The following is a 13,262-nucleotide window of genomic DNA, read 5'->3' on the forward strand; positions in this document are numbered from 1 at the left end:
TGTCTTCTTAAGCATTAAGACTATAGTGTTGAAATAAGGAGAGGTTTAAATATTTTACTCAACCAGGCCTTCAGACAATTAACTGATTAACTTCCAGCTATTCAAGAGCAATTTTGGTATTTCATTGTTGACTTAAGAGGTTTAAATCAAAGGTAAAAGGTTGGTGTGCTATGTAATCTGTAGACTCCTCGCAGCATGAAGCTGAAGTTGCTTTTTCAACCTCTCCACACACACTGGTCTCATCTAAGCTTAGTCTGGCACTGCAGAGCTGTGGTTTTGGCACTGCGCAGGCAGCCATGTGTCGGGCTTGTGATCGGATCGGCAGCTCATCGAGTTTAATAGGATTTGACAGGTGTAGATGGAGTCGTATCTTGAATGTCATAATGAAAACTGACACAATATTTGCCTCACAGTTTATTTTTCAGACTGTGGCGAGCTAGTTGCTCATATGGAACCGAGTGGATAGGATTCCTTGTGGTTGTGACACCTTGTTAGCTGCAGATGTGTTTTGTTTCATAGTCATGTAGGTAATGTCTTTGCCACCAGGGGCTTTAAATCATTGCCTACAAATTCTCTGAAAGGAAAAGGAGGGCGTTTTGTTTTAGCAAACATGTTGCAACAGTGATGAGGCTTTTTTTTTAATTCATTTTTTTAACATGTATTAAACAGGATATTTTTCAGTTAATAGTTTTTGTTACCAACATGAGATGCCTTTCTGTTGCATATAGCTCACTGTTTTTAATGCCAAGTCTGATAATTGCTAATTCAAAGTCAGATTTATTTATTTTTTATTAAAAATTCCCCAATTCTCCATCCATACTGTGGATATCAATATTTCCTCGAGCAGCAACAGCTCTCCAGTGTTTGATTGAGTCAAGTGAGCTTGGCCATGTGGTGGAAATGAGAACAAGACCTATGCCTGGGTCCTAACCTTTGGTCTAATCCCTCCCACATTCCCTCCCCCTCCTTTTAACCCGTAATCAGCAGTAAAGGCTTCATTGTTCTTGTCCTCTGCTTGGGTATCTGATCATTAACCTACATTCGGAGCAGTGGCAGTAGGCTTCTTAAGGCTGTCAGACTCTCTCGAACCAGTTTAGTGGGCATTTTTCATCAGTCCGGGTTAGAGCCTTATTCTCGTGCCAGTGAAGTTAACCCTATTTACATCCTCTCATGTACAAACATGTTATTTGACGAGGCTTTTATTTGTGTGCAAGCCATGTCCCGAGCCTCGCCCTTGTAGATTTAGATGAGTTTGGTTTTTTTAGTTTTTTTTAAGTGATTTAAGTGAAGGATAAGACTGAAATTGTTCAGCTCTCTGTCTTGCATAATAAAGCTCAAAAAACAATTTCTGGTCTTTAAATGAATTTATTATGTCTTTCATAGTATTGATTTGGCAAAAGAATCTGGTGTTATAATAGTATTTGACATTAGCAAAGTAAATGCTGTATCTAATGGAGATGAAACATGAAGTGTACTTAGTTGTACGACAAAACTTTTTTTTTTTGTTGTTGTTGTTGTAAGTGACTAAATATACCTATAAAAGTTGCTGTCGTACTACCAAAAAGCTATTAGCTTCATTGTAGATTTGGCAGCAGCTGACTGGTACAGGTTTGAACAGTTACTTAATATTAATATCCACCCATGTTTTTCCCATGCCAGAGAGTTTAACCAGTGCTCTCCGCCTCTTTCCAGCAGTGTGCCCGTCTTATTTATGAAAGCCAAAAACTACTGGAACGAAGGCCAGACGCTCTGGTGGGAGGCAGCGTGTTTCGCCTGTCTGGGGTTAGGGTAGTGAGAGGTGAACGGCCTCCTCGAGGCATCCAGTGTCTCTTTTGCTGTTTGTCGAAATGCGCCTTCAGTTAAGATGACCCAGTGATGGGAGGAAGAAAGCTGCACTTACATTGTGCTGGAAATGTTATGCTGCTTTGAATTTGGTGCATAGTTGAGTCAGGAGAATGACAAGAGAGTGACTTTAAGAGCCCAAAGATATGAAGGGCTTATACAACCTCTTTTTGTGACTCTGCATTTAAAAAATAGACAGGTTGTGATTGCATTTTAAAGTCTGTGGCTGCAGGTAATATTATTTCTTTTTATGAGTTAAAAAGTCCAAAATACCTCTCGTCAGGATAATGTGTCCAGAACCCAAATTTGTTGTTTTTGCAATACGGCACAATATTTTTTTAAAAACTGTTTTGTAAAAGAAGCTGTTTAAGGTGTTGATTATACCTGTAATTAATTGCTAGTATAATAAATTAAGTAACTGATTGTTGCTGCTCCAGGCACCATGCTTACATGTTGTTGTTGTTGTTGTTGTTGTCACAGCTGACAATTATAATTTACATCTGCTTATTCCCGGGTTCCCCCCCAGTATAAATTTTGAGCACCATTTTAAAAATATCAATTATACTGGGTAGACTAGTAAGCTAACAGCTCTTTATGCTTTTTAAATTGCTTGCTTACTTTGACCAGACACCACAAACCCTTAATTTGAATATATGGCCAGGCATTCATTACAGATACAAATGATAGACTCTTCCTGATATACTGCTGTTTCTTCTTTGTTTTTTGTTTGATTTTTTTCTTTCTTTTGTCTTTTGAAGGGGCAGAAAATAGAAGAGCCTTTATACCTCATAGATTTTGTGTAAGGTATTTAAGAACATCTAATTCAGCTTATAGTCCAGATATTTATATGTGAGAGATGGCACTTTGCTGGATATTGTTACCTCCCCTACCCCTCCAGTATCGGGCCTTTGCGGTTGGCTTTGTCCTGCTACTCATTAGGGAGTCGTTGTTGGAGGAGGAGGATGGAGGGAGCGAGTGAATGTGCAGCTGAGAGAGACCTCCCCCACCATTTAGCCCGATGGCGTGTAGGACCACAACCACGTGACGGGCTGTTTACCGTTGCAGCAGGCGTCGAGCGTCTCCTTGAGCATGTCACAGTCTTCCCTACATCCTATTGTAGGAAAAGCTGAATACATCTTCTCTGGATTTGTAATATTCGTGATAATAATTAAGCAGTTTTTATTTCTACTGCAGTGTAACCCAGTGGTTTAGTCAGAGCTCACTTTTCATCAGGGGGTTTTTGTTGTGCGTGTGCTTATGTGGGGGTGTGTGTGTGTGCCTGCAGTCGAAAGTACAGCCACATGGGAGAGCAGGGGAAAATCACATGTATGTTCCACATGGTGTGTGTGAGAGCTCACAGCAGGCAGTACTCTCGCAGCTGGAGTGGAGTAATGTTTCTGCTGCTGGTGGCGGCAGCGTACTCTGCTCTGCAAGCTGTGTGTCAGGCTCGGTGCTATTCTTAGCCCCCTTTCCCTCCCTGTCCCATCCTGCAGTCAGTGGATCAGGTTACCGTACTCTGTGTGCTCGTCATCCTTCCTGGCTACATCTCCACCATACACTCTCCTCCATCCTCCCCCAGTGAACATACCCCAACACCCCCAGAGTCTTTTACCACAATTCCCCTCTCAGACTGCTGCACTCACGCAAGGACACGCACTAGCAGCCGCTCTGCTGTCAGGGCCGGCGCACCCGAACACTACAGGGAAATGGTTGTTATTGTTGTTAGTCAGGAACCAGTGGAGTTAAAAATGCAGGAACGCTAGGTTATAAATAAATGGAGACAGAGACCGGCAGTGCAGCAGAACACTTGGCTTGGGATTTCGCTGTCTTCATTCATTCAGATTTAGAATTTACTTCTTTTGAAATCACAAATTTTGCAATGTTATAGGTAAAGAAGGATGGTTAGTAAAGGGTGATACGTTGACCTCCAACCTTGATTGTTTAGTTGCAGTTTATTTTTATGGGAATGACTACAATACATGAACCATGCCACACACCACAACATTTATGGCCTAAGCTATTTTTCAATGCCCATCCTTAGGTTGAGCTTTTAAAACACAGACATAAAAAAACAACATACACAATCAGTGCACACATTAAGAAGCAAAATAAAAATTTTAGTGAATATGTATGTATGTATAAAGTGTTGGTCATTTGTCTTTTTAAATTGGAAATCTACTATACTTTAAACCTTTATAAACTTAATATATCAATTAAGGCCACAGAAAACTGTCATTTTAATTTGATAAATCAGTCACAAATAATCCTAAAAATCATTTGCTTTCTAAAACATAAGAGGAAAAATCTTCCTCCCAGTGTCGGAGTTTAACATATTAAATTGAGGCAAATGATTGGGAGTGGGAATATTTGAATTTCCCTCTAAGTTGTTTTACTTTGGCATTTTTGACTGCTGTTCATTTATGAGAAGAAACTGCTAAGTAATTATAACCGAGATTTTTAGCTGGTATTTCAACAGATATATGATTATTGAAAATATTTCAAAGTGGCCCATCTGTTGTTAGTGCTCATCAGCGTCCTTTTCTGCTGAATTGTTAACCACAGTGATGGCGTTGAGACTGAGAAAACCAGCCGATGATTTTTGTAATCACATCTCTCAACCTTTTCCCACTCGTGGGTTGTTTTTTTTTTTGTTGAGGGGGGTAGTTTGATAAATCTGCTTTAGTGATATTAAGTGGTTTGGAAAATTTTTGCTCACACTGTTTGCCACAGTATGACATCTCATGCCAATCTAATCTCCGCTTTAGTCTCAGTGAACTGTAGCAGTCATCAAGGCGAGGTTTGATCTGGACTTGAAACAGCCTGAGGTTAATGGCAGAGCGTGCAGGGGCTTATGCAGCCCTGAGCTGCACATGAAACGCAGTAAATGCAAATGCCAAATTGGCGAGTGCCCAAATACCTCTGTAATTATAGTCCCACCCTTCTCGCCTCCTCTCTGTGCCAGATTGGAGTCCTGTCAGCGTTTGTTTTCTGGTTTGGTCCTGGCCTGTCCACACTGCTTTAATACCCCCAATACACCAGCCTCTTTACACCAACAAGTTCACTGTGGGCAGCTCAATTCTCCCTTTCAGCTGCGTGAATGACAATGCTGCTGCTTACTGGCTATCTGCTGACTAATGACCTCTCACTGGCCTCGGCTGTGCAGTTGGTCCATGTGTTTGGAAAAAACTACCTGTCAACACCACCGTATCACACAGGATCGGCAAAGATCATAAAAGGTATCAGAAGAAGCAAAATGTGGGATTACTGAAAGAAGTCTAGTTGCCTTATTAATGTTAAAACCAGCACGACTGGTTTCTCCCCGGAAAGGTGAATAGCATGTGTAACATGTATGCTGCTTTCCAATAGAGATTATTATGAGTGATGATGTTATGGAGAATCACGTAGTCAGATTATGATTAAACTGCACGACGAGAATCGAAGTTTAAAGCCTCACAACAGCAAATTATTTCCTTTATACATTAAGTCAGTAAGTAAACACAAAAAATCTGTATAAAAATGTATTTATTTATTTTTTGGAAAAAAAAGCATGTTGCAACTTCTTAAGAATGGTTAGACTGAGCAAAGTTTGGTTAGACTCTAAGAAGGCATCATATTCAGTACCTACACATTACAACAATGCCATATTCAAATAATTCATGTCAACCTGAGAGTTGTACGAATACACGAATACATAAAAAATGTCAACCACAGAGCAGATTACAGCAACAGCAGTTTCCTCCTTAACGTTCGTCAGCGTTGTCACTTTGTTTATGACAGGCATGCCTTTCGTCTTGGAGTAGCTGATTAAACTTTCAGTTGTGGTTTTTATATACGTCCTAAAAATGGCCCCTCGTAAAGGTGATTACATGAAACATTGTGTCACTGTCAGAGCATGCTTGTTGCTCAGCTTGCATCTGGATGGTGTCTAATTGAAGGCTTTTTATATGTTCTGATCCCTTCAAACCTGGTATGTTGGGCATCAATTGCTTGCACCGTAATGATTCTGTAGTGTGCCACAGGCTGTGCTTCTTAATGCTAAAGGTTTAAATTAGAAGAAGCCACTTGCATTCACTTTTCTTCAATTTCAAAGGCGATATTTGCATCCTGTTCAGCATCCTTAAATGCTGAACATTTGGTAGTTGAAGACTCTTAAATATGACCACTTAATTTTAGAAAACTCACAAAAACCTCACCTGACCTTGAACTTGTGATTAGCGTTTTGTAGACATGGAATGTAGTGGATATTACCATCACTTGTATACCTACTAACAGTGGACTTTTCACTACTAATAGTGTAGAAGCAATGCCAGTCTTTCAAGGATACTGGTTGCCCTTGTCCTTCCAATTTTAACCCTGTACATGAGGACAGGCTCCCATTAGAGCACAAGTTAAAGAGAATGAGGCCAAACTATGCAAGCAACAGTTTCGTTCCCAAGTAATCTTGACAGTTAATCAGAATTTTTTTCCCCCCCTTTTATAATATGACAATATGATGATTAAAAACGCACAAGTTGACGTCAAGTTGACGTTAACATGTAAAATTGATATGTTAAATATGTATGCATTTTCCTGGAGAAAAAAACTTGACTGAATTGCTTGTAATTGATAGATAAAGTGGGTTTTTAAAGCATTTGAATGGTAGAACCTCTGTGTTAGAAAAAAAAATGCAAACAGCCATAAATTTTGAGGATGGTTATGATTTTCAATTACTCGAATAGTAAATAAATTATAAAATCATTTTTAAATGACTGTTTCTTGTCTTATATCTTTCCTTGTTAGTACTTAAGTTTTCAATATACTCTGTTGAAGACATAAGCAGCTAGAAAGATCATGTCTGAGCAGTCATTCCTGTTATACTTCTTTGAAATCTGCTTAAAGTCTCATGCACAGTCGGTGCATTGTAAAGTCTCCAGACGTCTGTGCAGTCATAAGAAATTGGCAAGCATGCGGACATTCTTATGGACCTTCGCACTCACCTAACAATGACATTTACATCACTTAGACCCTATCAGACTTGTAGACCAGGCAGGAATAATCAAGGTTTTAGTGTGTAACATGCCACTACTGTTTGAATATGGTAGCAATGCAAGTAAAAGCTATTTGTCAGCCACTGAAAGTAGAAGTTGTTACTACATACCAGGCTTTGGACCTGTGATACACATGTGCCAAGGTTAGATTAGATGATACTGTGTAAACAGGAGAAACTTGCAAAGGCAAGTTCAGCTGTCAGAAAGTTCTCTGCGGAACATCTTCAAAATGAAAAAGAAGATGCAGTCCAGTTCAAACCCAGGTAAAGAGAGCCTGTCGCAAGTAGTCCACATCATAGACAGTATAAAATATGGATGTAGATTCTGTGTTTGTAAAGTGAAGCCAAAGCAGAAGGGCCACAAACCTGCATTCATTCTAAACTCCTTTTGAAAACAGACTCACAGTTGTATAAAATCTTTCCTGTGTTTATGGGCTCATTTGCTAGTTTTAGGACATATTGAATAAAACATGAAGTTCTTTTTGTAAATTATGCAAATTTTGAGTGGTTAAAAACAAAGTTTATCTAGGATATCCTAGGACTGGGCGATATATCGAGTTTTTAAAAAATATTGATATATTTTCATACGAGATATAGGATGTGACAATATCGATATAGTCTATGTCACGTTATAATTATACTTGTGGAGTTGCAAGTTTGCCTCTCTTTCGTCCACTTTTGTCTCTGCACAACGTTACTCTGCCTCGCCTCTCCTTCACTGAACACAACTCCTCCTCCCCCATAGCTTCACCTACAGGCAACGACAAGATGGACACGGCAAATCTCCGTTAACGAGTTACCGCAGATCGCCCAGTGCATGGGGCTGGACGGCGTCAACGTGTTAGCGAGCTAACGCGCTAATGAGCTAACCGCGCTGTGTTATGCACAAAAACGACATTGTTTTCTTTTATTTATGCAGCATTATTATTTAATAAATGCTGATAATTTATTTTTGAGTAATTTCTTCAAGTGCCTGTGTGACATCTGGGACACAGCTTTGACTAAGAACTCTCTTTTTGTTCTTACTTTATGGCTTTAAAAAAATATCGAGATATATATTGTATATCGCCATCCAGCTAAAAGATATCGAGATATGAGTTTTGGGTCATATCGCCCAGCCCTACGATATCCTATTATTTAATGACTTAACAATCACGGGTCTTTACAAGGATGTAAGAAATGCTCTGATCAGGGCATTATAATGAGACTACTATTCACTGGATTGGACCATGGTGGCTATGTCCATACTGTATATTGTCTATGGGTGGGAAGTGATCTTTAAAGAGTCATTAAATAGTTCCCAGTGAATATGGGCTAGGATTCTTCCTGTGAAATGTCCTTTCCTATTTTAAAAACCCAGAAAACATGCTAGCCAGTGCCAAACACTTTGTCACATTTTGTTGTCAGAACTTTCCTGTGAGAGATTGCTGATCTGATTATTTAATCATAAATTATTCAGCCTGGAACTTGCCAGAATTGTTGGGAACACCAGAGCTGTGCTATTTACTGAGATGGCTTACCACTTAACACAAAAGCCCTGGTTGTTTTATGAATAAGTGCAATACTAAAACTGCTATCATGCTTGTTCTCTTCTTGGAAAATTAAATGTCTACTATGAAATTTAGAGTTCCCTTGTATTTTTGATGCCTATGAGTAATGGGGGCTGCCCCAATCATTTTGGAGGCTGCTTAACAACTAATCAATGGCTCTCAGGTTTCTTAATATAGAGTAAGAGTGGGACTTTCATAAGCAGCGGGAGGCTATTTCTGCTCAGTCATCATGGTACTGGGTGTGTATATGTGAGCGAAAAAAGGAAGCAGGGAAAGTTCATTCAAAGTACTAGATAATAGAGGGTCTCATGACTGAAAGCTGCAATCTTCATGTGGCAAGATAACTGACAGATGCCATGTTGGCTTCAGGTGCAGGCTCAGCTTCAGTGTTGTACTTTCTCTAAAGTGCTGGCACCCACAGTGCACCCCAGTGACTCTGCAGCTTGTGTTACTACACCGTCACAAACCACATCACAAAACGAGCTCGGTTACACTGATGAGTAGGCCGCAGGGACAACATACAGAGGGGGACGTTTTCCTCTCAGAAACCCAAGAAGTCCCTAAAGCTGTGATTCATGCTGCCTCATGTAGTTTTTCCTGCCGGTGCTTTAAGGTCAATCTCGAGAGATGCAATGGAAATTTCAATAAAAATCCCTGATTACAGATCCACTCAACCTACATCCTGAAACACAGCTGAGTTGCGCTCTGTGGCAGCACTATTTCAATACCTGCCCCTCCATTGCTCTGTGGGGGTTAAGTGACTTTTCTTTACTTGGCTCGTTTCCTCTGTAACACAAACATTTGCTGAAAGCCTATAAACAGTCTCTGGAAAAAACGTTATTTAATTGTACCTGCATTTTAAAACCATCTCCTGCTCTTGCCACTGTCTCGTGCAGGCGTGCTCTGTTTGCAGCAAGAATTACTAGGTCAGCCTTCCATACAGGCAGTGATGTGGCAGGGTTGAAATCCTCCTCACTGCTGTTGTGGTCTCTGTCTCCAGGTGCATGATGAACCTACTGTGCTGTAGCTGTCTAAGCTAGTCAGGTTGCCTCACCATGGCAAAACCTGGGAGCGACAGAGATGGAGCCATGGTGGATAAGCAGGCGGGGAAGAAGGTATGTGACTCTCTTACTTCAAATAGAAGCTTCTATTACCATCCTGTGGTAAACACAAGGAATATTTCCTGCAAGTTTACAAAAGTGATACTTGTTTTCTTTACATTTTCTTGGGGAAATACTGTACAAAATTGGACCCCAAATAATACACAGGTGATTTTAAATACAACTAAATGAATTCAGAGTTTGGCAGAAACTGTCAATATGATCACATGATCAATGAAAATGGCATTTGAATAAACAAAGATTGACTGCTTGGTTCACATGATATTGTAGAGCAATCTGGTTCATTCACAGTTTCTTTCATCGAGCATACCAGGTAAAATAAAACTAAATTGAGAAGCTGTTATTGATGCTAAATCATGTGGCATGCAGAGAGTGTTGGACTCCAAGACAGCTGACTTCTTTTAATGCTTCTTTAGAGTGTGTGTCACTTTTTGCTTCCTGAGTGACAGGGTTTTTTTTTTTTGTTTTTCTTTTTTTGTTTCAGTTCTCAAACATCTGCATGAATGTTTCTTGGGTTTTAGAGCTCTGATGTGTAAACACTCATCACCCACTTGCTGAACACTAACATCTGGGCACCAGCAGGGAGCACATCTAAGCTTGTAGCGGCATTATTCATTATATCGGCTTGTTCTGTAAATGTCAGTGCACTTCAGCTGCCATACATGTACATGTTGACATCAATGCGGTTATGTTCGGCCAACATTGTGATTTGATTGTATGTAGTTTACCAGTGATAGAACGAGATAAATCTTGTGGTTCATCAAAAGGATATTCTTAACACAGCATATATTTCTGTGGGGCTTTTTTCTATTGTGATACAGTATTCTGCTTTAACCCAGAGATGCACTCGAATGTTGTGCGTGAGAAATATCTGACGTACTATCTCCTATATTACCATGCAAACAGGGCTCAATTGCCCTTTTCTACATAAATGCAAGGAAGCATTTGTGTCTGCCTTTATTTTCAAGGCAAAGGTACTTCACATCTTAGCTCTCATCTACTTTCAGCCGTGCCAGACACTTCAGCTTTGCACAGCTGGCACATTGCTTCACTGAGATCAAAGAAGCACCATGCTGCAGACATTTTCCTCCTGCCAGAAATGTATTTTACTGCACCAAAGTGCAGCACACTAAAAGTAATGGTTCTGAAAAAGCTTTGTCTGCAGATCAGAGTGCAGTAACTGAAAGACACCGTGATAATGGCGAGATTAGTGGTATTGCTGTGGGTTGTGTTTGATGCTGGAGTGTTTTCGCTCCACCTCCACCGTGTGTATTTTCTGTAGAATCAAATAGTTTTATTGTGCATGGAGTGGCTAAATTCAATTCAGGCATTGAAAACCAAAATTACAACCACAGAAGCAATCAGCAGCTGCAAGTGGGAGGGATAAAATTTAACATCTTGTGTCTTTTGAAGTGGGTGTTGTCGTCTTTTCTGCTCAATTATGGCTCCGATTTTGGTCACCAAAGAAATGCAAATTACCCAAATGAGGTGGTACTTGTGTTCAACAGGAAGCCACCCTGTATATGTAGGTAATTTTCTTGCTTTATCGTCCCATTTCAGGCTTTTTGTGGTCAACCTTGCTTTACGTGTTTTCAGTATTATAGCTATTAAATTTGAAGGGTTTGAGTTGGGAATTAGTTGTCACTGCAACATCAGTTAATCTGAGTGTCTCACTCAGTTTGTCTATAAAATGTCTGAAAGTTGTGATGCAAGTATGAGATAATCTACCAAAGCTGTGGGGGACGACCCTAAACATTTTTTGTCTGACCAGCAGGCTATATACAGATTATAATGCAATGCATTTGAGGACTGGAACTTCAGATATATTTTTGAATCGGATATAATTTAAATTGATGATCAGTAAAGGTGCTGTTGTGCATTAAAAAGAAACCGTTAATCTATGAAGTCTGATGGTATTGAATGCTTGCCTGGCAGTGCAGGTTGCACAGGTGTGAATATTTTCACACTCCCACAATAATGGACTTATTTTTCTTCCCTTTTTTCTCTTTTGTGTGTAAACTGATGGGGGGGGGAGCTCCAGATCTTGTATTCTTCCCTTGAGACTTCGCCTTGGGAACAACATTTAAGTGAGCCTCGCAAGCAGCACCCAAATACCGTATTGCAGTCGGTGTTATCTCTGCAGTAGAAGTCACGTAAAGCAGGAACTACCACCTGCGTACTAAGCTCGATCCTGTTAGCTGTCAAACTAGTTGACATGGCTTTTAAAATGAGACTGCCAGGGTTTATTTGAGGCCATTGCTCCTTTGTTTACATATCCAGGCACACTCGGCACTCAACTGAGGCCACACCTCTGCCTCGTTTGACCCGATTTTAATTCTTTGTGTGTGTTTTATTTCTTCCTCACCTTTGACAGAGCAAAGACAAGTTGTCGCCTTTCACCAAAACTCCAAAGTTGGACCGGAGTGAATTGCTGGGGAAGGAAGGGAAAGCAAAGTCTTCCATGAAGCGCAAGCTCTCCTTCACTACCAGTCCGCCCCAGGCAGAGGAGCGAGACTCCGACACGGGTAAGGAGTGTTGCTGTTCCTCCCTCCAAACAGCCATGCTGCTGGCTCACTGCCATGTCTGTACACTGCCCCCTGGTGGCCTGCTGTCAAACAGGTCTTCAAATAGTCAACAACGGGTCAATATTGTTTCGAAAACGGGACCCAAGTCAGGTCTCACTGATGAACTTGTGGCCTGTTGTGTGTATTCTGAGATGGATGAAGAATCATTCTATGAGAATGTATTCATTTTTTAGTGTTACAAATAGTAATCAGGGCCTCCTACCCCACCTCCTAATATAACACCATGTTTTGTTTAGTTTTTTTCTACATTCAACACATTATGTCCTTTATCTACAAAACCCATTTAAAAAAGAAAGACCAAAACCAGCAGTGAACTATGTAGCCGTAGATATCCAGTGTATAAGTGAACCTTAAAAAGCCCCCCAAGAATCTTCACTGTTTTACATCCTCAATAGTAGAATAACCCTCTACAAATGCACTGCAATGCTGTATTTAACATTTGTTTGTTAAGTACACTATTTGTATTTGTATTTTTATATGTTTTTATAAACTGCGCTGTAGAAAGACCTTTGCAGTTGTCTTGAACCTCACTGATGGTGTACAGATTTCCCAATAACTGTCACTATGTTGACGATAAAAATGCACTCATCTTAGCAGTGCAGACATGTCGTTCTTCCTCTCACTTGTGTAAACACTGTTCTAACCCCCTCTTTCAGTTAAAGTTTAACTATATGTTTATCAGATTCAAGGCCTAAAAATAGGTTACTGTATCGTACAGCTGTAATTATAATAAATAAACTGCATGTTTATGGACTGCTTGAAGTCCTGCAGGTTTGCCTTCATCTCCTCTGTAGAGCAAAGCTCAACATGATCGTTTTCATTGTGTGGTCCTGTGTCATTCTAACAGATGAGAACCCTCAATTTTGGAAGTATAATTTATGTCGCACACGTAATAAACTAGCGCGGAGAGTGGCTTTGCCTTCCAGCAGCTTCCCTCGGTCCTTTTGTTGAGCAGCTGTAGGACGAGGCGAAGAAGCGACCCCAGTGACCGCCTCGGACCGGATCTCCTCTCCTGTCTGCTGTGTTGCCATGACTCATAATCTGTGCGTGGAGTGCGAGTGTGCCTTTGTGGCTGTCTGTGTTTGAGTTCATGTGAAGCGAGGAGGGTGAGAGAGAGCAAGCGAGCGTTAATGCAGTG

At 40.4% G+C, this 13,262-nt stretch overlaps 1 protein-coding gene across 2 annotated transcripts in view; it reads left to right on the forward strand.

The window, feature by feature from the left end:
- The window catches only part of ankrd12 (ankyrin repeat domain 12), a 39,276-nt gene that overhangs the window by 13,083 nt on the left and 12,931 nt on the right, over positions 1 to 13,262 (forward strand). For both annotated transcript variants that reach the window (XM_005729046.2, XM_005729047.2), the window contains exons 2-3: positions 9,419 to 9,533; positions 11,914 to 12,064. In XM_005729046.2, the coding sequence (XP_005729103.1) occupies positions 9,474 to 9,533; positions 11,914 to 12,064 (211 nt within the window). In that variant the 5' untranslated portion in view covers positions 9,419 to 9,473. The remainder of the gene's footprint in view (positions 1 to 9,418; positions 9,534 to 11,913; positions 12,065 to 13,262) is intronic.

This window comes from Pundamilia nyererei, unplaced genomic scaffold (assembly GCF_000239375.1).
Source record: "Pundamilia nyererei isolate P.nyererei 1_Seehausen unplaced genomic scaffold, PunNye1.0 scaffold00031, whole genome shotgun sequence".
In the NCBI taxonomy this organism is placed as follows: Eukaryota; Metazoa; Chordata; class Actinopteri; order Cichliformes; family Cichlidae; genus Pundamilia; species Pundamilia nyererei.